Genomic DNA, 25241 nt, shown 5'->3' with positions numbered 1-25241 from the left:
CCAAATGAACAGTGTTTTTTCATTTTCACTACATTTAAAGACACATTTTTAGAGAGAAATTAGATCAAAAGACCTAAAGTAATTTCTAAAGCCTGTAGGGATGGGAAATTATAAAAGATAAAAATGGGCTATGAATGTTGTCTTTGTTGTACTTCAGATTATGATGTGGGAATTGTGGTTTTAACCTCCCAACGGTGCCTTAAAATAAAAATTCCATGATCATCAGAAACCTCATTGTTTACTATCCAGTAGGTTAGATTTGAAAAATATACTGTGCTCTGAATAATTAGTATGTTTTTTATGGTGATTTTTTAAAATTACGAACAACTGAAACTGGATGGGGTCTAGGGTTTCTTAGTGAGTCCTTAGTGGTCTAGCAGTTTTTAGTTGTAACCAAGGGCAGAATGTGCTGGGTTTTTTTTATTTGCAAGTGTTTCATTTAATTGTGAAAGTTGACATGAGAGATACTTGATATTTGGGATACTTAATTAGCTTTCAGAGGGTATTCAGGTAGATTAGATATGTTTGAAAGTGAATTGTAGGGGCACCTGAGTGGCTCAGTTGATTAAGCATCTGCCTTTGGCTCAGGTCATGATCCCAGGGTCCTCAGTGGGGAGCCTGCTTCTCCCTCTCCCTCTGCTGTTCCCTCTGCTTATGCTCTCTCTGTCAAATAAATAAGTAAAATCTTTTTTAAAAAATGAATTTTTAAATACACAAGTTCCACCTTAGTGCATGTCTGTTGGTGTACTCTTACATGTGTTTGATGATACTGATAAAGTGCCTTATGGGATTCAGTGAAAAGCAGGTATGTAATTTAATTTCATAACAAACATTTGTTCATTGGTTATTATTTACTAATATATTTGATTGGTTTTCAGGTACTTGAAGAAGCAGAAGCTCAACATTTATATCAGTCCATTTTGCCTGATATGGTGAAAATTGCACTCTGTCTGCCCAATATTTGCACCCAGGTTAGTAGAAATAACTTCTTCCTCAGTAGCGTCCTTGGCACTCACAATTGAATTTCTTTTTAACTCTAATGGCCAGGGTCAAAGAGAGAGAAAAATGAGATGGGAAACAGTTTTTACCAAAGAGTGTAAGGATTTTGCTATACTGATGAAAAGGTTAGAGGCTAGAGGGAATGCTACAAAAGGACATTAAAAATGCAGCATTCAATTTCTGAGGTTCAGTTTACACTGTTGAGGTTTGCTTATTCAGAGTTCCTATTCTCGTTTTGTTTAAACAATCTCTGACTTAAAAAAAAAAGTCATTATTCTAAGACATACTAATGGATTTAGAACATTCATCTTCAGAATGGCTCTTCCTTACCCCACAGTGGTGTATTATATAACAAGTGAGCTCATGGTACTTTTTTAACTTTTAAAAATGAAAGAATCTGGTATTCTTTTGGGGGGGGGGAGTATTGTAATTGTAGCTATATAATAAATTGCCAAAATTCCATGGCTTAAAGCAATAAACATTTATTATCTCACAGTCTCTGTCTGTCAGGAATTCAGGAACAGCTTTGCTGAGTGGTTCTGGCTCAGGATTTCTTTCGTGGTTGCAGTTGGGGTGTTGGTCAGGGCTGCAGTCCTTCTCTGAAGCTTTCACTGAGGCTGCAGGAGCCGCCTCTAAGTTGGTTTACTCACATGGCTTTTGGGCAGAAGCCCTCAATTTCTTTCTTTTTTTTTAAAGATTATATTTATTTATTCATCACAGAGAGAGGGAGATGGAGACAGAGGGAGAAGCAGGCTTCCCAACGAAGCAGGAAGCCTGATAACGGAACTCAGTCCCAGGACCCTGGGATCACGACCTGAGCTGAAGGCAGAGGCTTAACCACCTGAGCCACCCAGCGCCCAGAAACCCTCAGTTTCTTGCGATGGCCCTCTCCTTAGGCTGATTGGCTTGTCCTCACGACATGCTTGCTAACTTCTCCAGAACAAGCCACCTAAGGAGAGAACAGGAAATTGGCAGTGCCTTTTTTGACCTAGTTTTTGAAGTTACCCACTGACACTCATGCTATTTTTTTGTTGATTAAAAATTAGTCACTAAATCTAATCCACACTCAAGGAGATGGTAATTAAACTCTCTTAGAAGGAGGAAATGTCGGAGTTCCTGGGTGGCGCAGTTGGTTGAGTGTGTCTGACTCTTGGTTTTGATCTCAGGGTTATGAGATCAAGCCCTGCGTTGGGTTCTGCACTCAGCTCAGGGTCTGCTTGGAATTCTCCCTCCCTTGCCCTCTGCCCCTCCGCTCATGCTCTCTTTCTCTCTAATATAAAATTTTTAAAAAAATCTTTTAAAAGGAGGAAATATCAAAGAATTTGTGGACACATTTTCAGATCACCCTAAGAGGTTGTTGGTTTGTTCTTTATAATTTTCTTCCTATGTTTCTCACAACATAGGTTGTGAATTTGCCTCTGTCTGTTGTTTCTAAAGCCAGCCCCCTTGCTGCATGGATGCTAGCCAGGGTTTTGGTAATATTCTTGCTCTACAGGGGCCCTAGGGACATATTGGGTGGAATAATTTACACATGTGAGAAATGGTTTCACACATAGTAACTTGTCATTGGGGATACCCGCAAAACCACAGCCATAGTCATTGGAACAATCTAAAAACATAAGCAAATGATTGAGGGCCATGCCACCTTCAGTTAAGAACCACTGTGTTTTTTGATGTGCCATCTTTATTAGCATCTTACTGTGATATTTCTCATTTTATGTAACTTTAATTTCATATCATTAATGCATTGTATCTGAAATAAGTTTTCTGTTGGGCAGGGAAAATACATATTAATACTCTGTATTTATGTTGGAAGTTTTTTTGGCTTGCTATGTGTCATGTTCACTCTTTATCCTTTTTCTCATTGCTTTTTTCCTTACCTAGTAAAATCCCTTACTATCTCTTAGGTTGTGCTTAACTTTTATGTCTCCTGTGAAGCCTTCCCTACCTCTCCTAGCCAAAGTTAACCCCTCCTATGACACTCAAGTCACACTTAGAACATTATTTCATGATTTTTATCTTTATATATCTCCCCCTACTATATTATATTCTTCTTGAAGGGAAATCCTCTTTGTGACCTCAAGTTCCATGTGCTTAATTAAATGGCCTTTTAATTCAACATATAGTACATAATTGATAGTATATAGCCTTTAGACATGAATCACTTAATCTTCTCTTCCCCTTGCACTTAGGCAAAAGAGCATTTCCATATTTTATGAATGAGATACATATTCAAAAACATCTAAATTTTTAAGTTCTAACAAGGCACTTGGTAAAACAAAATTGGACTTGTGGCTCCCCAACATTTTGTCCTGGTTAAAAACAATTTTGTTTTTCTATTCATGTATTAATGGGAAGAACATTTTAAGTCTGGGCTTTCTACTCTACTGAAAAGTAAATCTCTGTTGTGAAAGTTAACACTTCACTTTGATGTCATAGTGTATCTTTGGCAAGTTAAATTGCATATGTGGTTATTTAATGATTTATCACATTAACATTCTCTAGGCCAAACCCAAAAGGTAAATTTTAGATTTATAAAAAGCAAATTAAAGGAAGAAAGCAGATTTTTGAGATTAACTTTTTGAAAGCTCTTGGTTCATATTAAATCAGTCAGTCTCTTATTTTATCTAGCTGAACACTTAAAAGATTCACACTTTCTAGTTCTCTCCAAATGTTTAGCTTTCGGACATTTCTCCTCCAAGAAAATAGAAATAAATTACTGTATTTAAAATTGTATTGTTTTGTTATTTGGGGGTTAAGAGATTTTTATGTTTATTGTTCAGTAAGCCTAAAATATCACCATTACTTTTTAAAGTCATTTTTATGGATAACTTGGTAAATTGCAATTAAAAGCTCATTTTTTTAAAAACTAAGTAACAGTTTGCTTGAAGCCATTGATACATTGTCACCTTTTCTAAACTCATAGCTGGGTTGTAAATAAGTGTGTAGGATGGAAAGAGAAACCCATATGATCTCTCTCTTTCCTCTTTCTTAGAAATGGTAATTGCTAAGGCCTAAAAGGAGAAAATTTTGGTATTATAGTGATTCTTTCCATTTCCCTTGTTAGTTTATCTTTGAATTTTCCCAAGGGAAATAGTTGAACTGCAAATTTAACCTTTTCTTTTTCTAGCAAATTCTTATTCTAGCACTGATGCATGTTTTCTGTTACTTAGAAAAAAAATTAATTTTTATATTATTGCAGTTTTGATTTGTCTTGCCAGCCTTTCCTCAATTTCATTTTTGGTGTTGATTCCTTAGACAGTTGTCTTTGTATACTGGTTTGAAATAAATGCAGGAATCCAGGATTCTTACTTCAGTGTCTTACCGAAAGGTAGAAGGAAAAGCATCTTAAACATTATGTTGGAGCATTTTAAAAACTTTACAACTGATACATAAACTTGACTTTACCATCATGACTTTGAAAACATATAGTTTAAACATTTTAAATAGAATAAGACCAACTGAACATAATAGTTAGGCCCATGGATTATACTGAAAAGAAAAGGTCAATGAATTTGGATTTGGTACAACTAGAAGACATTTCCATCATAAAAACTTTGAAGGGGAAATGCCCTATGTCTTCCTTGGCTTAAAATGAGTATGTAGGAAATGTCTATCTTCTTACAAGTTACACATAAGTCTGTATACACCTGTCTTATTAGTTGCTTTAATAAAATTAGATTTAGGTCTCATGAAGAAATTGTCAAAGGAAAGTATAATTCAGAATTAGAAGGAAAAGACTTATTTATTGAATTATTTTCCTTAGATCATTTTATTCAGGACTAAGATAGAAAAATTGCTTCATCTGGCAATTATACATACAAGTGAAAATAAAATTTAGCATATGTAATAATAGCTAAACTCAGCGTTGCATTTTTTTTGTTTGATCTTTTGTTTAAATTTTTCATTACATGGATAATGTGTTTTTATTTCCTACTTGCTAAAGCAATCTTGTTTTCCGCTAATAAGTAACAGTTTGTGTTCTCTTCACTATCATTATTATTGATTAGAAATCTGCAGTTTGTCAAACAAGTACACTTTTCCAATCATCCTTGATGAACTGCCCTTGACTTCAACAGTACTGCTGATTTACGGATTCAAGAGTGGCCTGAAATTATTCCTGCCTTAATTTAGCAAATGCAATTTGGTGCCTCTGCTTTTAAAATTGCTAAACTAATTATTGTTCTTCTTGTCTGTATATTTTGTTTCCTCTGTCAGCCAATACCGCTCCTGAAACAGAAGATGAATCATTCCATCACAATGTCACAGGAACAGATTGCCAGTCTTTTAGCTAATGCTTTCTTCTGCACATTTCCACGGCGAAATGCTAAGATGAAATCTGAGTATTCTAGCTACCCAGACATTAACTTCAATCGGTATGTTTTCAGAGAACACCTCTTTAAAAGTGAAATAGAGAAGGCGGGAAGGAACTAATATTTGTTCAGGGATTTGCCATAGGTCAAACATTTTATGTCAGATTATCTAATTTAAACTTTATAATACAGTGAGTTAAGTGGTATTTTTGCCATTTTGCAGGCAAGATAATTAAAATTCAATGAAAATCTTTGTTATTATATGGTTACTCTCCATTATTAACACTAAGAAGGAGTGGAGAAACAATGAAAAATAATGTCATCTGCGTAAGAGAATTTATTTAAAATCCCAGCAAAAGATATCCATTTTATACTATGTTCTCTTTGATTTTGTAAATCCCAATTGTGAGGAAAATGTTGTTAACCTAATTCTGAGTCAGTATGTTAAAGCTAAGTATGTTTTAAGAGAATAGTATTTAGTCATTTAGTTCAAACATATAGTGAGCAATTACAGTATTCTCCACAGTTTGTTAAGTGCCTTGAGGGTTACAAGAGAAGGGATGAACCAGTTTCTGACTTCTCTGCCTTTCTTTCATCCACAATTTTATACCTTCTTCAAGCAGCAGTTCATGTATCACTAACTGAGCTCTGATCCTGCCAAGATAGGTTTGCTACTCTTTTGGGTTCCTGTGAAGGTGTGTGTGTACCTCTGTTACATCAGGGAGAGGTATATAGCATTATGATACTTTATTAGAAAGGATATAGTTTAATAAAGGAAACGTTTCTTGAAGAAATAACTTTTGAACTAAGTATGAAGGAGTGAGTAGAAGTTTTACCAAGGAGAAAAGGAGAGATGATTACATTCTGGGCAGGGGTTACAGCATGTACAAAGGCACTGTGATAAAAAGGACATGATATTTCCAGGGACTGAAAGAAGATAGTGTGGATGCAGCACAGAGAGAGAGAACAAGTTGCAGAAGGAGATGGGGGCCAGTAGGCAATCCTGCTGTGCCTACTAGGCCTTGTTAAGGCAATAGAAACTCATTAAAGGATTTGGTATGAGAGGAGGAGAAAGCTGATGTATTTGATCAGATTAACATTTTCAAAAGTTTATTCTGACTACAGTGTGGGTACTGAGTGAAGAAGGGCCATGATACAATGAGTTTAACCAGTTGGAGAGGATGTTGCAATATTGCAATACACCAGAAAGCTGGGATCGTGTAGTGGTCATGATGGAGATATGGTGACGTTTGAAGGGCAAGTCATTGTGATGGTGACGGACTGGATTGATGAGTGGGTGAAAGGAGGCATCTGGGGTACAACCAGGCATGTACCTTCAGTGTTCTCTACTTTTCCTACTGTACCACCTACACTACTTTGTTACAGTTGTTTGTTTCATCCTTTCAGTGGGGACAAGGATTTTTTTTTTTTTTTTTAAGATTGATTTATTTGAGAAGAGAGAGAGAGAGCTGGGTGAGGGGCAGAGGGAGAGAGAGAATCTCAAGCAGACTCCCTCTTGACTGTTGAGCCTAATGTGGTGCTCGATCTCTCTCAACACTGAGATTGTGACCTGAGCCGAAATCAAGAGTTGGACATTTGGCTGACTGAGCCACCCAGGTGCCCCATCAGTGGGGACAGGGGTCTTTCATTAAGTTTCATGCATTATAGGCCTTCAGTAAATCCACATCAAGTGAATGAAAATACGTTTTACAGATGAAGTACTAGAGAAATTGATTAGTGGTAGAGTGCTAGGATGAAAACTTAGACCCTTAGTTCTTAGTCTACCATTCTTTATTTTTCAAACTGCATCTTATCCATAGGAATTAGGAAGTGTTTGATTTTTAAGCAATATATAATTCAAGTTTTTGCCTTTGATTTCTTTAGTATTTGGGATAGGACTGAGAGAAAACAAAGAACATTGGTATCTATAATTGTAATTGTGTAAAGAACCTGTTTATTAACTATAATTTTTTTGCTTATTTGAGAAATTGTTTAAGAATTTTTTTCTGTTCATAGTTAAGGGCTTTGCATCTCTTGCAGGTTTTTTTTTTTTAATATAGAAAGGAAATGGTCAAATTTTGTATGTAAGTAAACAGTGGAAATTTAATTTTGTAGAAATGTAATTATCTGTTTCCATGAAGAGTATTAGTTATATTAATAATAAGGATCTGTAGAGTAAATGGTCTTTCTGTTTATTTGGAATACATGTTTGATCAGCTCCAGGATCACCAGGGATACTATAAATTTTAAATTTAAAAAAAATTAAAAATGAGTATTTTTCTGGTTTTGGTTTTTGGTAAGCAGTAGTTCTAATTAATAATGCTTTAGAATTCATTGGGGAGGGTATGTGCTATGATGAGTGTGGTGAATTGTGTAAGGCTGATGATTCACAGACAAGTACCCCTGAAGCAAATAATACATTATATGTTAATAAAAATAAATACATAAATACATAAATAAATATATTCTTCCTTTAAAAAAATGCTTTAGTATTAGGGTTTCCACGACCACTTACAGTTTGTTTCTATGGGATGAGTAGTCAGCTAATGTTTGTATCTTGATGGTCTCTCAGATAAACCTTTGATGTCTTAGATCCAACCTTTCTCAGACTGATTCTTTGATTTAATTATAGACCTCTTAAATTTATTTTTTAGATTAGAACTGTGCATTCTCTTACTAAGTTAAGGTTATATAAGAGAGCTAATCTTTTCCCAAAGAAGTTATTTTTAAAACTGTTAAGGATATTTTCAAACATACTAAAAAGTAAAGAAAACAGTGTTGTGAACCCATGTTTATCCATCTTCAGTATTTAACAGAATTTTTTATTTTGCTCTGTTTTCACATATCCAACCCCACTTTAAAAAAATATATATTTTTAAACAAATTGTAGATATTAAGTTTCACCCATGAAGAATTCAGTATTTAGGGGCACATGGGTGGCTAAGTTGGTAGAGCATGCTAGTCTTAATCTTGGGATGGTGAGCTTCAGCCCCACGTTGGGTGTAGAGTTTACTTAAAGAAAAAAAAAGAATTTGGTGTTTAAACTCTTCACAAATAACTTCAGTCAGATATCTTGGTTTTAACCAAGATATAGCCCTTTTCTTAGAAAAGCTAAAAGCTCTCTGGATAACTACAAATATACATACCTTATTGGTTAAAATAAGAAAAAGCACAGAAAGGGAGCAGAAGGTTAAGCATGATTAGAAATAGCAGTTGTAGGGGTGACTCAGCTGGTTGAGCTGGAGCATCTGACTCTTGAGTTCCACTTAGGTTGTGATCTCAGGCTCCTGGGATCATGCTCCATGCCTGACTCCACACTCAGCGTACAGTCTGCTTATCCCTCTCCCTCTACTCCTCCCCTTGTTCTCTTTCTTTCAAACAAACAAACAAAATCTTTAAAAAAAAGAATTAGCAATTGTAGTCTTTAATAAGTATTAAAAAGTTATATGTAGAATATCTCAATTATGTTAAAATATCTGTGTCTATTAATTGTATCTTTGTGTTCACATTAGTACATGTATGAGCATGGAAAATGGACTGACAAGAAAATGAATAAAAGTATGATTACCATTGGGTAGTGAGATAATCATATTTAATGCTTTTTTTTCATCCTTTTCTATATTTTTGAAATTGTTTATAATAAACATATATTACTTTTATAATCAGAAGAAAAATAGTTACAAGTCAATCATCAGAAATGGAGCAGAAGACAAAGTTAATAAAAAGAGTGGATGATTTTTGTAATTTGAGTTTGAGGTTGGACTCCTACAAATTTCTTGAGCCTGTCTTAAACAGCTAGCTTCTTCCTAACTGTAGCCCCATAGACACAGTATCATAACCTCCCCTTCCCCATCACTGCCCATTCAGCATGTAAGAGAAACAAGTCCACAGGGTGCTCTAAAAGTTGGGCCCCTGCTACATTGAGAGCATTCTTTCCTCAACAGTAAAATAGACCTCGGGTTTGGAATGGGTGACAGGTAGAGGTGGTCTTGGGAAGCCTTGGCTTTTGTGACTTCCCATTTCCTGCCACAATTACCAGGCTTTATATCAATTATAACATGTGTTAATTTTATTTATTTTATTTTTAAGATTTTATTATTTGAGATAGAGTGAATGAGTAAGAGAGAAAGAGAGCACAGTAGGGGGAGCACAAGAAGAGGGAGAAGCAGACTCCCCACTGAGCAAGGAGCCTGATGTGGGACTCCATCCCGGTACCCTGGGATCATGACTTGAGCCAAAGGCAGACGGTTAACCAACTGAGCCACCCGAGCAACCTCACATGTGTTCATTTTAAAGCATCGTTGGTTTTCAACTAAACTTCTGACACAGGAATACTGGAACTTCTTGGCAAAGGCGTGTGTTTATCTTTTTCATTGTGCAGGGTCATTTATTCTGAAATTTGAGCTGGTTGGCTCTGAACGTCAGCATGTTAGGTTTGATGGAAAAAGAGGCTGAGCTATTTTTCTTAATGAAGGGAATATGGATTTGAACAATGGAAGCATTTTATGTAAATGAATGGTGATTTCTTTGCTGGGCATGAGAATTTTTTTTTTGCATGACAATAATTCTTAATAACAATACCTAATGTTTATTAAGTACTTGCTATGATCAGTCACCATGCTGTTATTTTTTTACATAATATGTCAAATTTATAAATTAGGTATTATTTTTTTCATTTTTCAGATGAGAGGATGGAAGCTTAGAGAGGGTAGATTACTTCCCTAAGTTAGCTGGTACAACTGGGATTCAAACTCAGGATAAAGTATTCCTCTAGAAGCTGTGTCCCTTAACCATTCCGCTATCCGGCCTCCGTTTGAATAATTATTCAGATTAATTAGGTTAATGCTTCTTACATCATAGCTAATCAGAAACTAAAACTATCCTTAGAAATAATTCTCAGTCTGTAAAATGAAAGTCATTTGTCAGTCTAGAGTGACCATGAAAGATTTAAACTCATAGTATCCCAATAGCATTTTCACCAAATGAGAGCTTAATCTATTGAAAATTTGAATACAAGCATATTCCTGTCTTCTGGTTGATGGATATTCTTTTGGTCACCAGAAAGTTGAAAATTAATTAAGTGCAAGTAAATCCTGTGGTAGTCTCTACAATTGTTTTAGGCAATCCTAGCAGCCAGGATGTCAGCACTTGGCTGCACTGAGATGGTATGTATTTAATAAGCCTAAACTAGCAAAAACAAAACAAAAACAAAACAAAACAAAAAAACACGAGGAATGATGACTATATATGATCACTAATGCTGTCTATTGACAGTTTACTTTGATTCTATCAACGGTAGTTTCTAGGTAGGGAACTCTCTATACTGATAGGTTTAGTGAGAGTAAATGACTTGTCAACAGAACTGGGACCTGGATACTGTGTTCTGTTCACAGTCAGTGCTCATTTATTATGTCTTACTTACTCTTGAGCAAAATGCTCTGAGTGTGCTCCAGAAGTGGAAAACAACCAAAAGTTCCCCTTTTTCATGTGACTTATGAAAGATCAAGTACCTAATTTGATGAGCCATTTGATAAACTGATTATGGAGCATTTTGTTGTGGTGATGTTGTCTTTTTTGCCTAGTTGCTATTTATGATGATAGTTCTGGCAGTTGGGAGTTGTGTGTGTATGTGAGTGTAGTTAGCCTCAGAAGGGCTATGGCTAGCTAGTTGATTGAATAAGAAAAATGGTTAAGAGTATGTGGTGGGAGGCTGACGTCAATAAATTGAATAAGTCTTCCTGTTTTTATTTATTGTTGTGTTCTTCCAGCCCTGCTTAGTTATGTTAAATATCCCTGACCTTTTCCCCTGCTTGCCTTTCAGGGCCTAAACATTCATATAAAGGCTTCCAATGTGATTAGCATTGATGCTTCTGAGATTGCTTAGAAACTGATGGTCAGAGATTAATTGTGGGTTGCAGCAGTGGTCAGCCCAGGAGGCTTTTACATCTGCCTCTTCCCTGGATTGAAAGTGCTGTTGGGGCCATATGGCAGATTGCTTCACAGAAGAGCCAAGAATGACTTTGTGGCTAGGTTCCAGATTATCATTTGCATCTGTTTTAAAGTGGAGGTTACAGTGCTTTGAGTTTGATTTACTGTGTACTAATGGGATTAATCCTTAACTTGAAATCACATGAGGGTGTGTGTGTGTGCCTAGAATTCAATTCCAGTAATGTTACCAATATACTATTAAGGGAAAGATTTTATTAAACTATGATTTTCTTTATATGTAAGGAAAGAAAAACATCATTTAATAAGTATCTGACCCTTGATTGACTTATTTCATTGAAAATAAAAAGTTTTGTTTAGAACAAAAGCGAGGTTGCCTGACTGGCTTTTTCTGTTTGCTTTTTAAAATACTCTATAATACTCAGTTAAATGCCAAAATGTCTTCTCATGCTCTCTCTCACTCATTCTCTCTCAAGTAGATAAATAAAATCTTTAAAAAAAGAAAGAAAGAAAGTAAAAGAAAAATTGTTGAGAGCACCTGGGTGACTCAGTGGGTTAAAGCCTCTGCCTTCAGCTCAGGTCATGATCCAAGGGTCCTGGGATCAAGCCCTGCATCTGGCTCCCTGCTCAGCGGGAAGCCTGCTTCCCTCCCTCTCAGCACCCCCCCCCACCTCTTTGCCTACTTGTGATCTCTGTCAAATAAATAAATCTTTTTTAAAAAATTGCTGAGAATTTAAAATATTTCATGGTGCTTGGTTATTATAAGGTTTCATTCTCTGAGTCTCTATTTCTGGTTGACTTACAATCTGTGTGCATTTCTATCCTTCTTCCTTCCCTCTCTCTCCAGCCCCATCTCTGTTAGTCTCTCTCTCTCTGCCTTGTCAGCCTCATCTTTTTTTTTTTTAAGATTTTATTTATTTATTTGACAGATATCACAAGTAGGCAGAGAGGTGGGGGCGGGGTGCAGAAGCAGGCTCCCTGTTGAGCAGAGAGCCCGATGTGGGGCTCGATCCAAGGACCCTGAGATCATGACCTAAACTGAAGGCAGAGGCTTAACCCACTGAGCCACCCAGGTGCCCCTCAGCCTCATCTTTTTTGTCCCTGTCCTTTCTTGGAGCTCGTTTCTAGGTCTCTTTGTCTTCTTCCTCCCCCTAGATGCTGTCTCTCAGATATTATATCACTCTGGTGATATTCACTCATGTTGTTACCTGTGTTTTTAATGTAGTTTTCACACCAGGATAATTGATTTCATTTGGGTGGCTCTGCATAATACTTTCAGACTTCACTCTTGTGGAATTTTAGACTTCATGCAAGGGTTTTAAACCTGCTTCATCTTCCCTGATTTTTTGGTTCCTTCTTTGTCTCTTATTCCTCCCACCTCACATGGCACTTCCTGCTCCATCAGGAACATGGGAAAGCATATTTGGTTACATAATGATTTGAAATTGGGCTTGGAGTGACAAATAAACAATACCTTGAGATTCTGCTTGACTTTGTATACTGATAAGGTTAGAACCTACAAGATAAACAATGGGTGCTCATTTGTAGTAGGTGATAACAACTGCCCTATAATCTTCCAGGAAAGTCAATATTGCTAGGGTAATAAATCTACAGTCCTAAGAGGCTCTTAGGCTTACTAATTTGTCATCGTGGTTATGAAATATATGAACTTCAATGTGATTTTACAAACAACTGACCACAAATATGAGGCAGGGATGCTTTTTATTTTGGGGAGAATTATTTCTTAAGGATAACAACTACTTTTTTCCTTACTACACAGTAGTTCTGTGGAAGAGGAACTTTACTTGGATTATGTAGTATATCAGTTCATCTCTAAGAAAAGGTGATGGCTGCCTTTATATTCATACTGTTTCCCTCTACTAAGTAGTAAACCTAGAAAGGGATTTTGCAGTGGTTCCCAAGATACTCATTTAGTAAATCACATTTATTTGATACTGGATGTTTAATTAAACTACCAGGTGGCTTCTTCATTTTGACTATCATTTTGATTTAAATAAACTCTATCCTGGTTGACATATTACATAAGAAACCAAGCTAAAACCAGTGCTCTCAAAGATCCTTTCTTTCAGCAGGCAGTGGATTTTAAGAGTATTTGTAATAAACATTTTAGTAAAGTAAGTTCTTTTAAATGAGTAAAAATGACCATACAGGGTCTCATTTTTAAGAGGTGTGGGGCAGAGGGAGAGAGAGAATCTTAAGCAGACTCCATGCCCAGCACAGAGCCAACTCAGGGCTTTATGTCACAACCTGAGATCATGACCTGAGCTGAAATCAAGAGTCAGACACTTAACCAAGCAAGCCACCCAGACACCCCCATACAGGAACTCTTAAACTGTTTTTAAAAATCAGTTCAATTTTATTTTATTTATTTTTTAAGTCCATTCAATTTTAAATTTGGTTAAAATACTTTTCTGACATTAGTATTCTTTTCAGGAAATAAGTATTCACATAAACTGTTTTCTCAGAAATTGAACCTAAATACAGAATTTCAGATCATTGAAAACAGGATCATTTGAAATCTACATTTCCTTCCCTTTCCCTAATTCATTTCAGTTGCTCAATAGGATTTTCTCATGAAATTAACGTTTCCCTCTCTGCATAGTTACATAAGCTTGCTTTTCTAATAATGAAAAATTGTACCCATTTCGTCACTTATTAAAGTGAACTTTTACTTGAAGGGTTTCTGGTTGTAAAGCCAGAGTATATAACTAGAGGCCGATAAATAATTCCTCATCATTTATAGCTGCAGAATCTCTTCATAATTTTTAAATGCCTTTGGAAAGCTAGATCTTATGCCTAAAGCATTCTTTTGTGTTTGAAATCCTTTAGCGAACTCCCTATTCAGGTCATATGCTTCCAAAGCCCTGCTTTTCTTTCCTGAGGATAAATTGCATTATGTTTTACCATTAACAATGCCACGTCATTTCAAAGAAGACTAAATTAAGTAGTGTAAGTCCAGGTTGCTGGAAACTAGATGAGTAGGCATTGTTTTGATTACTGTGCAGAGGGTATATCTGTTTAATTACCAAAGATTGGTGAGTCCCTAAATACTGTGTCATACCTGCTTGTCAGGGTCCTAACCACCCATTGCCATCCCTCCCCCAACAAAATTGTGGGGATTTTTTTTTTCATGTTCCATTTTTGTTCATTGATTTAACTACCTAGTAATATTATGAATTATTAGTATTTGCCATTGGGAAAATGACTGAGCATTATCTCACTGGCCTAATTGACTTTGGGGGGCCAGATGGTGCCTTCTCCCTGGAGGAAGAGAGATGGGAGAAATGTGGTTGCTAGAGAGTGCCATCTGACTCGAACAACTTTTAAGAAGCCTTGGTTCTAGTTGGTTTTAGTCTTCTCCAGATGCCGTTGGAATCTGGTTTTCCAGTTCTCTGTCATTACAGGATTGCCTTCCTTTACTCGGTACTAATATATTTAGTTGTTTGTGAATCATTAAGGCATTTGAGATCACTCTTTTTTATTTTCTTTATTTGGTCTTTTTCAGGTTGTTTGAAGGACGTTCATCAAGGAAACCAGAGAAGCTTAAAACACTCTTCTGCTACTTTAGAAGAGTCACAGAGAAAAGTAAATTCCTTTCATTCTTAATACAGTTTTTATCACTGATGCAGATGGTTCAGATTAAGTGGCAGGTTAGAAACATTTTGTGTTCCAACTACACTTTCCTGCCCAAACCAAATAATTCAGTATTATAATCTAGATTTTATGCATGTTACATACATTAAATGCATACTATGAATACGTGTGAGTTTTATGTACTCTGAAGTTAGACCAGCAGAACATGATTTGATAGGTTTTCATGAATGAAAAACAGTAAATTAGTACTTTGAAAAGAAAGTATATTGACCAGGAAATACATTTTGGGTGTTCTTTACTTAAAGAGGCATTGATTATTAACAATTCGTTTATTTACAGAGGACAACCTATGTGTTACCTTCCTACTCATCCCTCTCTTTTTTTTTCCTCATCCCTTCACACTTTGTAGAATTCTTATAAAACAGTGTTGTACTTAGTGTTTATATGCTTCTTTTTCTTTTGGACCTTAACCATCTTGTTTTCCAGAAACGAATCATAACCTGAGGCAGTGGTGATAAATGTTTAACCTGTACTGGAAGTTACTATTACTAGCTAATAATAGATCATTATTACTACTCTTACCCTAGAAGCTGGGTGACCACAGACAAGTTTCTTAACACCTCTAAGTCTCAGTTTCCTTGTTGGTAGAATAAAAGAATAATGATCAGTTACCTCATAGGATGGTTCTAAAATATTAAGTGAGAAATTACGTGATTAATATATGTTAGCTATTACCAGCGGGTGGCCTTTCCTACAAATCAGTTATAAGGGAAACCAGAACATCTTAAAGTTTGCTTTTGCTAACTGGAGCAGATCAACTCTGGTCAACTGAAATGAGTTCTTTTCAGTTACGGTCATTCAGGTTGTCAGATTGTCTTAAAGCACATTTTTGACTAATTTTAAGGTCAATATTCTCATATTCTTCCTTTAGTATATAATTTCCCATTATAGTAGACTTTGCATTTTTTATTTTTGCAGGTATTGCTATTGAACATTTTTTAGAGTTTTGGAAAGGAATCCGTTTTCCAAATGTTGATATTTAAAAGATAAATCATGCTTCTTTGATGGAGGGTTATTTATTTCTTAGCTTATTTATTTCTAGTTTTGATCTCTATACTGAATGAAATAATAAAGGGAATGAAGGCTGATTTGGGTTTATGAGACATAAAGCCAAATTAGAATTTGTAATAATTTGTTAGAAAGATGAGTACATTTTTTGTTATTCTAAATTTGTTTTGCTAAATAGAATGCATTCCATTATTATACCTAAGTAATTCAGAATTTATTTTTCTGTCCTTAGAGTCAAATCAAGTATGTCTTCTCTAAAAGCTAATTTGCCTAAGTTTTAGAATTTTATTTGCTTTGAGGGAAAATGCTAATTTTTTTTCAACTAGAAATTTATAAACCATCATAAGTATTAGGAATTAGGCTGAAAAAGATAAATTATAATTAGACATTTATTTTCTGGCTTTTTCATTGTACATGGTAACTTAGTTTTTTGTGAAATATAGCAACACATGTTGTAAGTTTTTAGGATGTAAAGCTACAGGCTTAAGGAGGAAATACTTTGTGGAATAAAAGAGGTTTGCAAGTTAATGATCAATTTATATAGGAGGCCCGAAGTCTACTTAATAGAAACTATAGAAACCTATTTAAACAATATTTCATCAAATCTAGGATATTGTAGATGGTAAAAAGTGTCATTATGTTATGTACAACTAAGAAGGAAAAAATATTCAGGATGGGGAGTCATAGGATACCTCTTACAAAGCTGAGATACCAAGGATCTGTACCTTCAGTCTAAGGATAGATGAGAAATTAACCTGTGCAAAAAAGGGAAAACAAAGAAACTATCAGTGTCAACCATGGCACTGGCTAGAGAAGAAACAAAAGAACCTCCCCTGAGAATTTGAACCACAAGCCTCAAGTTTGGAGTCTGAAGTCATATTATCAGTGTGACCCACAAAAGCCTGCAATAGTGGATTTAATTCACACTGATCTCAGGTTTATGGTGCTCCCAGATGACTGCAGAAGAAGATGCACATCTTCTCTGGAAAAATTCAACTTTAATCTAAACCAGTGGCAATGGCTAGATACCTTCTGTTGTGAAAGACATATCCCAGTTTTAGAAGTTAATGTGCCTTTTAGAATTGATAAAACGTAATTCCATCAAGACCAACTTTTCAGTGTTGTCAAATGTTTATTTTATTTATTTACTTATTTGACAGACAGAGATCACAAGTAGGCAGAGAGGCAGGCAGAGAAAGAAAGGAGGAAGCAGGCTCTCTGCTCAGCAGAGAGCCCGATGCAGGGCTCAATCCCAGGATCCTGAGATCATGACCTGAGCCGAAGGCAGAGGCTTTAGCCCACTGAGCCACCCAGGCACCCCTCAAATGTTTATTTTTTTTTAATTTTTTTTTTTTTAAAGATTTTATTCATTTATTTGACAGAGAGAGAAATCACAAGTAGGCGGAGAGTCAGGCAGAGAGAGAGAGAGAAGCAGGCTCCTGCTGAGCAAAGAGCCCGATGCGGGGCTCGATCCCAGGACACTGAGATCATGACCTGAGCCGAAGGCAGCGGCTTAATCCACTGAGCCACCCAGGCGCCCCAAATGTTTATATTTTTAATGAGGATCTTGAAGTTGAAAGATTTTCAAGGGCCTTCTGAATTATTTTTAGTATAGTTTTAGATAAAGTACCTTATAGATGGAGTATTAAAAAATTGATTCATATGCAGTTTATTTTATGCTTTTATTAAGGGAAATACTTGATTAACTAAAATAACCTATTCTATTGTAAAAGTTACCTTTTTATGGAAGAAAGGCGATAAGAATGCTAAGTATTTTTGTTTTAATTATACTGAAAGAGCCATGGTCTGCCTTTTTTCTGGCTTTGCTAGTGTTACTCATTTAGGAATTTCTTTTGGGACCTCTTAGTATATATGAAGGACATTTAATATTCTTACTTACCTGTTAAGTTACTGAATGATGATATTGACATTAATTTTTTATTAATGGAATTGTTTCTCTGGTGTTTGAATTGTTTGATCTTGTGTAAGTTTTAAATATATTATCTATTTGCCTTAGAGAAATTTCTTAAGGAAATCTTAAGCATATTTTATAACCCATATTAATAAAAGTCACCCGTTAATGTTCTACTCTAATTATTCCATATGATTTTTGTGTTATTACTGCTTGTGATTGAGAGCAGAGAAATGTGGAATCATCCAGAGGAATGAAATGGTTGTCAAGCTTTCATTGGGTCTCTGCCACCATTATCACTAATAGTTCCTGACATATCTCTCTTTGCTTAATAGCTTTTCTCTTTCTTGCTTGCATTTTTTTTTTTTTAACAGAAGAAAACAAAAGTGGCCTGGCCTTTTTAGTTTGTTCTTTGATTTGAATCAAATTACTTTTGGCCTACTGATTTATTTGTTGCCTTTGCCACTAGTTAGGAAAAAAAAATAAACCAAACAAAGAAGGATCACCTTCCTCTAAAATATATTGCATTTTGATCCCCTCGTATCTATTCCTCCTTAAAAACTATGTCATCTTTCTTCTCTAACCTCTTAGAACCCAGTAATTCCTCCTTCCAGCTAAGATGCCTTGTAAGTAGAGCAATTGCATGTCATCTAAGCCCAGGATTTACCTTTGTCAACTCCGAAGGGCATGCCAACAATTTTCTTTTTTAATCACAGACATTTTATTTTATTGTAAAATGCATAAATGTTTATATATTCACCAATCTTTAGTTGAAAGATTAAGACCTTTCTTTGAGGAGTCTACAGATTAAATTCAGTTTTGTCTTTGTTGTATAAGCTACACTCATTAATGCACCTTTTTTTCAATGACTTTTTACAAATGTATTCAGTTTAGAAAACTTTACCAGTAAGTACCATTGTGCTGTTTGTATAGTTTTGTGTTTTAATGAGGGCTTACTATTTTGCAGAAAGAGTTCCTACTATAAGAGTAATATTATTTTAAATCAGTCTTCTGTTGTATTTTAACACTAAGCTTGGTATTTTTCCCATTAGTTTTATAACCATTGTTAGGCCCAGTTTTTACTGAATGTATATAATCTTTGCAAAATCAAACTTCTTTTGGGTATTGTTTTGTTTGGTTTTGTTTTTTCTTTTTTTTATTGCTTTTGTAGAACCTACTGGCTTGGTGACATTTACAAGACAGAGTCTTGAAGATTTTCCAGAGTGGGAAAGGTAATAATAATAAAAATAATCTGGGAATTTTAGAATTAGAAGGACTCTTTTACCGTAATAGGATTCTATTTTGCAGCTCCTGGAAAGATGGTTTCCCAGCCTCTTCACTGCACTAGTGCTAGGGAGTTTCCTATAAATGATCCATTGTTAGCTCTCATTGTTGGAAAGGTCATGCTGTCTGAATCAAAGTCTGTAAGCCTTTGATTTCTACTCTTTGCCTTATTTTTTTCTTCTGAAGCAAAGTCCTATTTAGTTTTGTGTGAAGGCACTAATATTAACTAAAACACCAATATTTATTTTTTTTAAAAGATTTTATTTATTGATTTGAGAGAGAAAGAGAGAAAGAGAGCAAGCACAAGCTGGGGGGAGCCACAGTCAGAGGGAGAAGCAGACTCCCTGCCCAGTGGGGAGCCCAATGTGGGTCTCCATCCAGGGACTCCGGGATCATGACCTGAGCTGAAGGCAGATGTTTAACTGACTGAGGCACCCATGCGCCCCTAGAACACCAATATTTGATATTCATCCTTACCCTATTCTTTTGGTTACTGTATTTGTATTTCATGGCTTTTCGTTTTGTAGGACAAGATCAGGGGAAATTTCTTTGTTAAAATAAAATGTAAATAGTAGTTACCTAGAATTTGTCTGAATGATAAGAACTTTGAAGTTTGGCTGTTCACATATACTATTGGCAGATTTTGTGGAGGTTGCCAATTTACTGGAGTTTTTGTTTTTTTTTTTTTTTTTTTTTTTACCTGCAAATAACAGAAGAATAACAACCAGTCTGAGTTTATTCAGATTTGTAAGTTCCTTTGTGCCCTGACTAGTTAATACATTTCCTAATCTAGATCAGATACCCAAAGCACTTAAAGAAGAGTAGATCAACTTTTTCATCATACATGAAGACATGATCAAACATACTAAATGTGTATTTTGCATACGCATTTGTCTTAACTCTCAGTTTCACTTTCTCATAATTTTTATCATAGTTTGTAATTGTTTCCTTTGGAATTCATGATGAAAGGGACTCACTTTTAAGGGAGTTAACTTGAGGAAGCACTTCTACTTAAGTGGCTTTCTTGTGGTGTTTCTTACTCATCAAAGATGTTTATTTGTGAGATGAAAGAAAAACAAACTTACTTTAGGAGGCTGACTGCATGGCTGAGATGATTATTAGTAGAGGGAAGTGGGTAAAAGATTAAACAAGGGGAAGATAAAAACAAAAAATTGAGCCAGAAGGAAAGAGAACATGTATAGCATTTTAGAGTCTTGGCATATTAGAGATGAAAGGGACCCCAGGAAATCATCTGGTCTAGCTGTCTACTAAAAATGTCAATCACCTCTATAATATCTGTGACATATGACAGACAGCTTCAGTGATGGGAAACGTACTGTCACCTCAGTGTATCCCAATGTTGGCTGCTCAAGTTATTATCTGATACTTGTATTCAGTAAGAAGCTCTGTACTCTAAAGAATCTCACTGTCCCTTCCATTCCTGGCTCTTCCTTCTGGAGGCACAATAAATAAATCCGATTTTCTTTAACATTCAGTCTTCTTCATGTATTATCATGCTTTCTGGACCCACACCCACATCTAACAGTGCACACAGGCATATACTAAATTTACTCATTTCTTCTGTTTCACGTGTGATATAGATTCAAAACCCTTTATTTTTGTTCTTGATACACTCCAGGCCATTGGTCCCTCTAAAATATGGTATTTACAGCTGAAAGTAACAGTCTGCTCTTATTTGCCCAGACCAGAGTACAGATTGGTTTTCTTAGCATTTCTATTAGTATCTGATAGGAATTCAGATGTTTTGTTCATTTCACTTTGGTATAGATTTTATAGATCATGCCAAGGCCTTGTTTTTAATTCAGCTGCAGATCTCTGCTCTGCATCTGACATTAATTTGGCACTAATGTGAAAGGACATCCAGTTGTGCATTACTGTTTGGGAGAGAAGGGATAGATCAAAACGCTAAGATTGGCAAGACTGCTGTATCAGTGAGATAACGTTGTCCTAAGTAGGATCAAGATATTCCCCTTAACTTTCATAGGCACAATTTAACTTGATAACTTTTTTAACTTTTTTTTGTCTCATTGACCTCTTTTTGTTTTAGCTGCTTTGTAAGTAAGTTGGAGAATGTAATTAATCATTCTCCCAGACACCACAGAACCAGAAACATGTATTCATTTAGAGAGGGAGGATAAAGAAGAGAAGAGGATTGTTGGTGTTTCCAAGAGTAAGGGACTAAATAGGTGTCATGTGGTTAGAGGGTTTTTCGATTTCCAAGTTTCTGCCATGTTACAGTTAAACCAGTGATTATGAGTGAATACTTTATATGGCCTTAGGTAATCACAGAGAGTCACAATCATTTGTGTCTTTGATTGTGACGATATGAAAGATTTGCTGGGCCAAACAGGAAGGAAGTTGAAGGATGCTTTTTAAAAAGTATCTAGCAATTTCATAATTTTAGCGAGAATTGTACTATATTTTCACAGCTTCGGTTATGAAGAATAGTTGATGACAAGATTTCTGTTTTGAAGTCGTAACTGACAAACTAGAGATTTCTGGATCATGCTTCTTTGTCTTTTCAGTAGTATGCTTATGGGTGATCTCCCTTAGCATAAAATGGCTAGGAAAGTAGGATCAAAAAATAAATAAAAAGGAAGTTAAAAAAAGATCACACTTGTGTCACTACTTTCTAGAAGAGATTTAGAAAGTAATTTTTCTAAAGGTATAGCATACTGGTTAAGAGTTTGGACTGTTAGGCTATCTGGCTTCATATCCTTGTTGCTTTGTTGCTTTCTAGCCTTGGGCAGATTACTTAAATGCATTCTGTGCCTGTAAAAAAAAAAAAACCTTTAGGGTGGTTGTGAGGATTACATGAGTTAATGCAAACGGAGCTCTTAGAACCTATACTGAATTGCCTTCTGTTTAAGGCTGTCAGTCTGTTGGTTAAGGCTGTCAATCTGTTGGACTGGAGCTTCCCCAGAAATGTATTTGGACTCATTGAAGTCAGGAAGAAAGTAAATTCCAGTAATAGTGCTTCTCCAGATAAATTATTTTTTAAGATATATAATTGTTTTAAAAAATACATAATTCCCCTCCAAAATGAATGCCACCCTTATATAAGTTAGGGATTTGGATCTCATCTGTTATATTCTATCTTAATTTATATGTTTTATTAAGTAATTGGGGAAAATCTATTACTTGAAAAATATCATCATCAAATACTATTAATAAAATGGAATTAGTTTTTTTAATAAAATGTAAGCTAGGTTAAACAGTGTAAGGAAGGAAAAAGGTTTTTCTTGACCCAGCTAGGGTCCCAGGCTGAGTCTGAAAATTAAAAGGGCAAAGATTAACAGGAGAAAAGCACACATTTATTTAATATAAGTTTTACATGTCACAAGAATCTTCTTAAGGAAATGAAGGCCCAAAGAAATAGACCCACATACTTTTATGCTAGGTTCAGTACAGAGTGGACATGTCTGAGGAATCTGACAGATTAAGAAGTATGAAGTAATTGTAGTTATCTAGGGAAAACTTCACAAGGCCCATTTGTTGGAATTCTTGGCATCCCTTTTTCTTTGGATGAGGATATTTCTTTCCTCCAAATACAGGGTGGGCATCTTGCACATGAGGTTTTATTACATGTAGGAAGAACTGTGAGTGGGGGAAGAGATCACAGTGACCCTTCTGCTTCTGCCATTTTCTCAAACTTAATTCAGCTTAAAATCTTTGATAGCCCATTGTGCCACATTTTGGGGTAGCATGTCAGTGACCTTGGTCAATGAAAGGGAAAGAAAATAATTATGACTTAAAGATACTGGTTTCATTCATCAATTTATTAATATAAAAATACCATAGATCGGATTTCTGTGCCCGTGTATTCATCAAAACACCCCCATCACATTCACTCACGTTTACCAAACTAGTGAAAATAGACCTCATCTCAATATCATATATGATTTATTGCCAAATTTCCTTAGTTTGCCAACTCTAGCAAAATAGTAAAATTGCATAGATCATAATTTATTTTACATTTTGAGAAGTTTTTCAGTTCTTAAAGTAGAGACACTGTTATTTTATAGGAGAAAAATGGGTTTCAAAACAGTATGTTATCCCATTTTAATTTAAATATGTATATTTAATATCTGAATAAGAAAAAGTTTGGGAGAATCTATATCAAAAATGTTAACCAGGCTTCTGTTTCTGGCTTTTAAGATTTGGAATAGTTTCAATATTTCTTCTCTAGTGTCATATATTTTCACATTTTTCCATAGTGAAATGCTTGTCATTAAAAGTAAAGAATTGTCTTTTTAAATTGTAGATGTGACAAACCCCTGACTCGATTGCATGTCACTTATGAAGGTACCATAGAAGGAAATGGCCAAGGCATGCTACAGGTAGGTGAATCACAATAGTATGTGTGTGTTTGGGACTTACTGTTGTCAAGCTTCTGACAGCAAAGGAAATATGAAAACCTGTTTATTTATCTCCTAAACTGATTTAATGCAAAGAAGCATGATAGCAGAATGGAGAAAAACGCCTAACAGATCATTTTGACAGCCTTGATAATACTATTATTTGCCAGTGTGCACTGTTTCTTAATGTGCACCTCTTTAAAAAGCCTTTGACAGAATATCTTAAGATCTGGACAACATCAGGCCTCTTAGTTCAGACATTGATGTAGATTGACAGTGGAGGAAGTTCCCAGAGTATGGTCTTGACAAGCCGTCACCAAGCAATTTTGTTCTTTTTTTTTTTTAAAGGTTTTGCTCTGCCCCAAATGATGACCAGCTTGAAATGTTTTTCTGCCACCAACCTTGTTTAGGTCTTAGGAGGCAGACATCTAAAACTGATTGATAAGAAAGTCCTCTCTCCTGATACCTGATGAAAGGACTTTCTTATCCTTATTTGGTGCTTACATTGGGTCAGAAGCTAGATCGGTTTCCTGAGAATGGACTAACTTGTTTGAATAACTTAATGTGTACTATAAAATGACTCGACTCATTTGCATTTGGCTAGTTATGATGTATTTATGCTCTCAGTGCTTAATGAAACTGAGCGTCTTTTTAGAATGGCCTTTTAAAAGACATAACTAAAATCTTCAAAGGGGAAAACCATATTTTGTTTTAATCATTCTCTCCCAGTAATTTTTTGATATTATAAACAGAAATACTGTTAACATAAACAGATAACTGAATTAATATTTGTCTGGCACTTAAAATTTTTTAAATTTTGTATTTAATCCTTACTTTTTCTTAAACAGTAATTTTGAAATATGCTTAAAATTTGTTTCAAATGAATGTTACTTTTTTCCCGCATTTCCATCTTGATGATGTTCTTTTCTACATAAAAGTCTTAGATTTAACTAAGGGAGTCTTAATACACATGAAGTAAACAAAGCTACTGCTAGTTAGCACCACAGGAATGCTGACCTTTCATCAAAATACAATACAGCGAGGAATTATTTAGCAACATTCAAGGTTGAGATTCTTCCCACTTTTCTGGGATATATTGTAGATGAAATGTGAAACCTCAGTAGATTAAAAGAATACCATAAAGGCTTCTATTAATTATTCTTCCTACCCATGCCATGTATCCCCAGGAGATCGGGGAATATTGTATTGCAATATTACAAAGCTCCTTGTGTAGCATATAAATTACATTATGTTGAATGGCAACAACAACAAAACCTCTCTAAGGATTGTTATCATTTCTCCCTTTTCATCAAGTTATAATTCAGAAACTGAGTAATCTGAACAAGTAGCTTTAAAGTGAGTTGGAAAATAGCTAAAAATAAGCCCTCATATGCTTGTTTTCTGTACTGGAACAAGTTTCTCACCTGTAATAGAGAGCCTTTTATTAAGAACTTTTTTAAGTAGTAGAAAGTTTGATTTTCTAAACGACTCCTGCATTCAGAGGCATATTGAGTTTAGTATAATGTATTTATTTCTATGGATAATAAATCTTGGCCTTTTATTCAAAGAATGAATAAATATATGCACATTGAATGTATTTCATTTGTCATTACCAAGTTGTACATAGTTGGATAGAACTTATTTTTTAATTTTAGTTATGTACCTTGTTCCAGTAAAAATTAAGTTTTGCTGATTTCGAACCTTGTTTGTTTCTCATTTGTATTC

At 35.2% G+C, this 25241-nt stretch overlaps 1 protein-coding gene across 3 annotated transcripts in view; it reads left to right on the top strand.

Moving 5' to 3' along the window:
* The window catches only part of PARG (poly(ADP-ribose) glycohydrolase), a 122452-nt gene that overhangs the window by 54356 nt on the left and 42855 nt on the right, over positions 1 to 25241 (top strand). For all 3 annotated transcript variants that reach the window (XM_059398010.1, XM_059398011.1, XM_059398008.1), the window contains exons 8-12: positions 879 to 971; positions 5218 to 5375; positions 14785 to 14864; positions 19025 to 19085; positions 23423 to 23498. In XM_059398010.1, coding sequence (XP_059253993.1) covers positions 879 to 971; positions 5218 to 5375; positions 14785 to 14864; positions 19025 to 19085; positions 23423 to 23498 — 468 coding nt within the window. The remainder of the gene's footprint in view (positions 1 to 878; positions 972 to 5217; positions 5376 to 14784; positions 14865 to 19024; positions 19086 to 23422; positions 23499 to 25241) is intronic.

This window comes from Mustela nigripes, chromosome 4 (assembly GCF_022355385.1).
Source record: "Mustela nigripes isolate SB6536 chromosome 4, MUSNIG.SB6536, whole genome shotgun sequence".
Classification (NCBI taxonomy): Eukaryota; Metazoa; Chordata; class Mammalia; order Carnivora; family Mustelidae; genus Mustela; species Mustela nigripes.
Note: the sequence above shows the minus strand (reverse complement) of the source record. Positions and strands in the feature narration are given on the sequence as shown.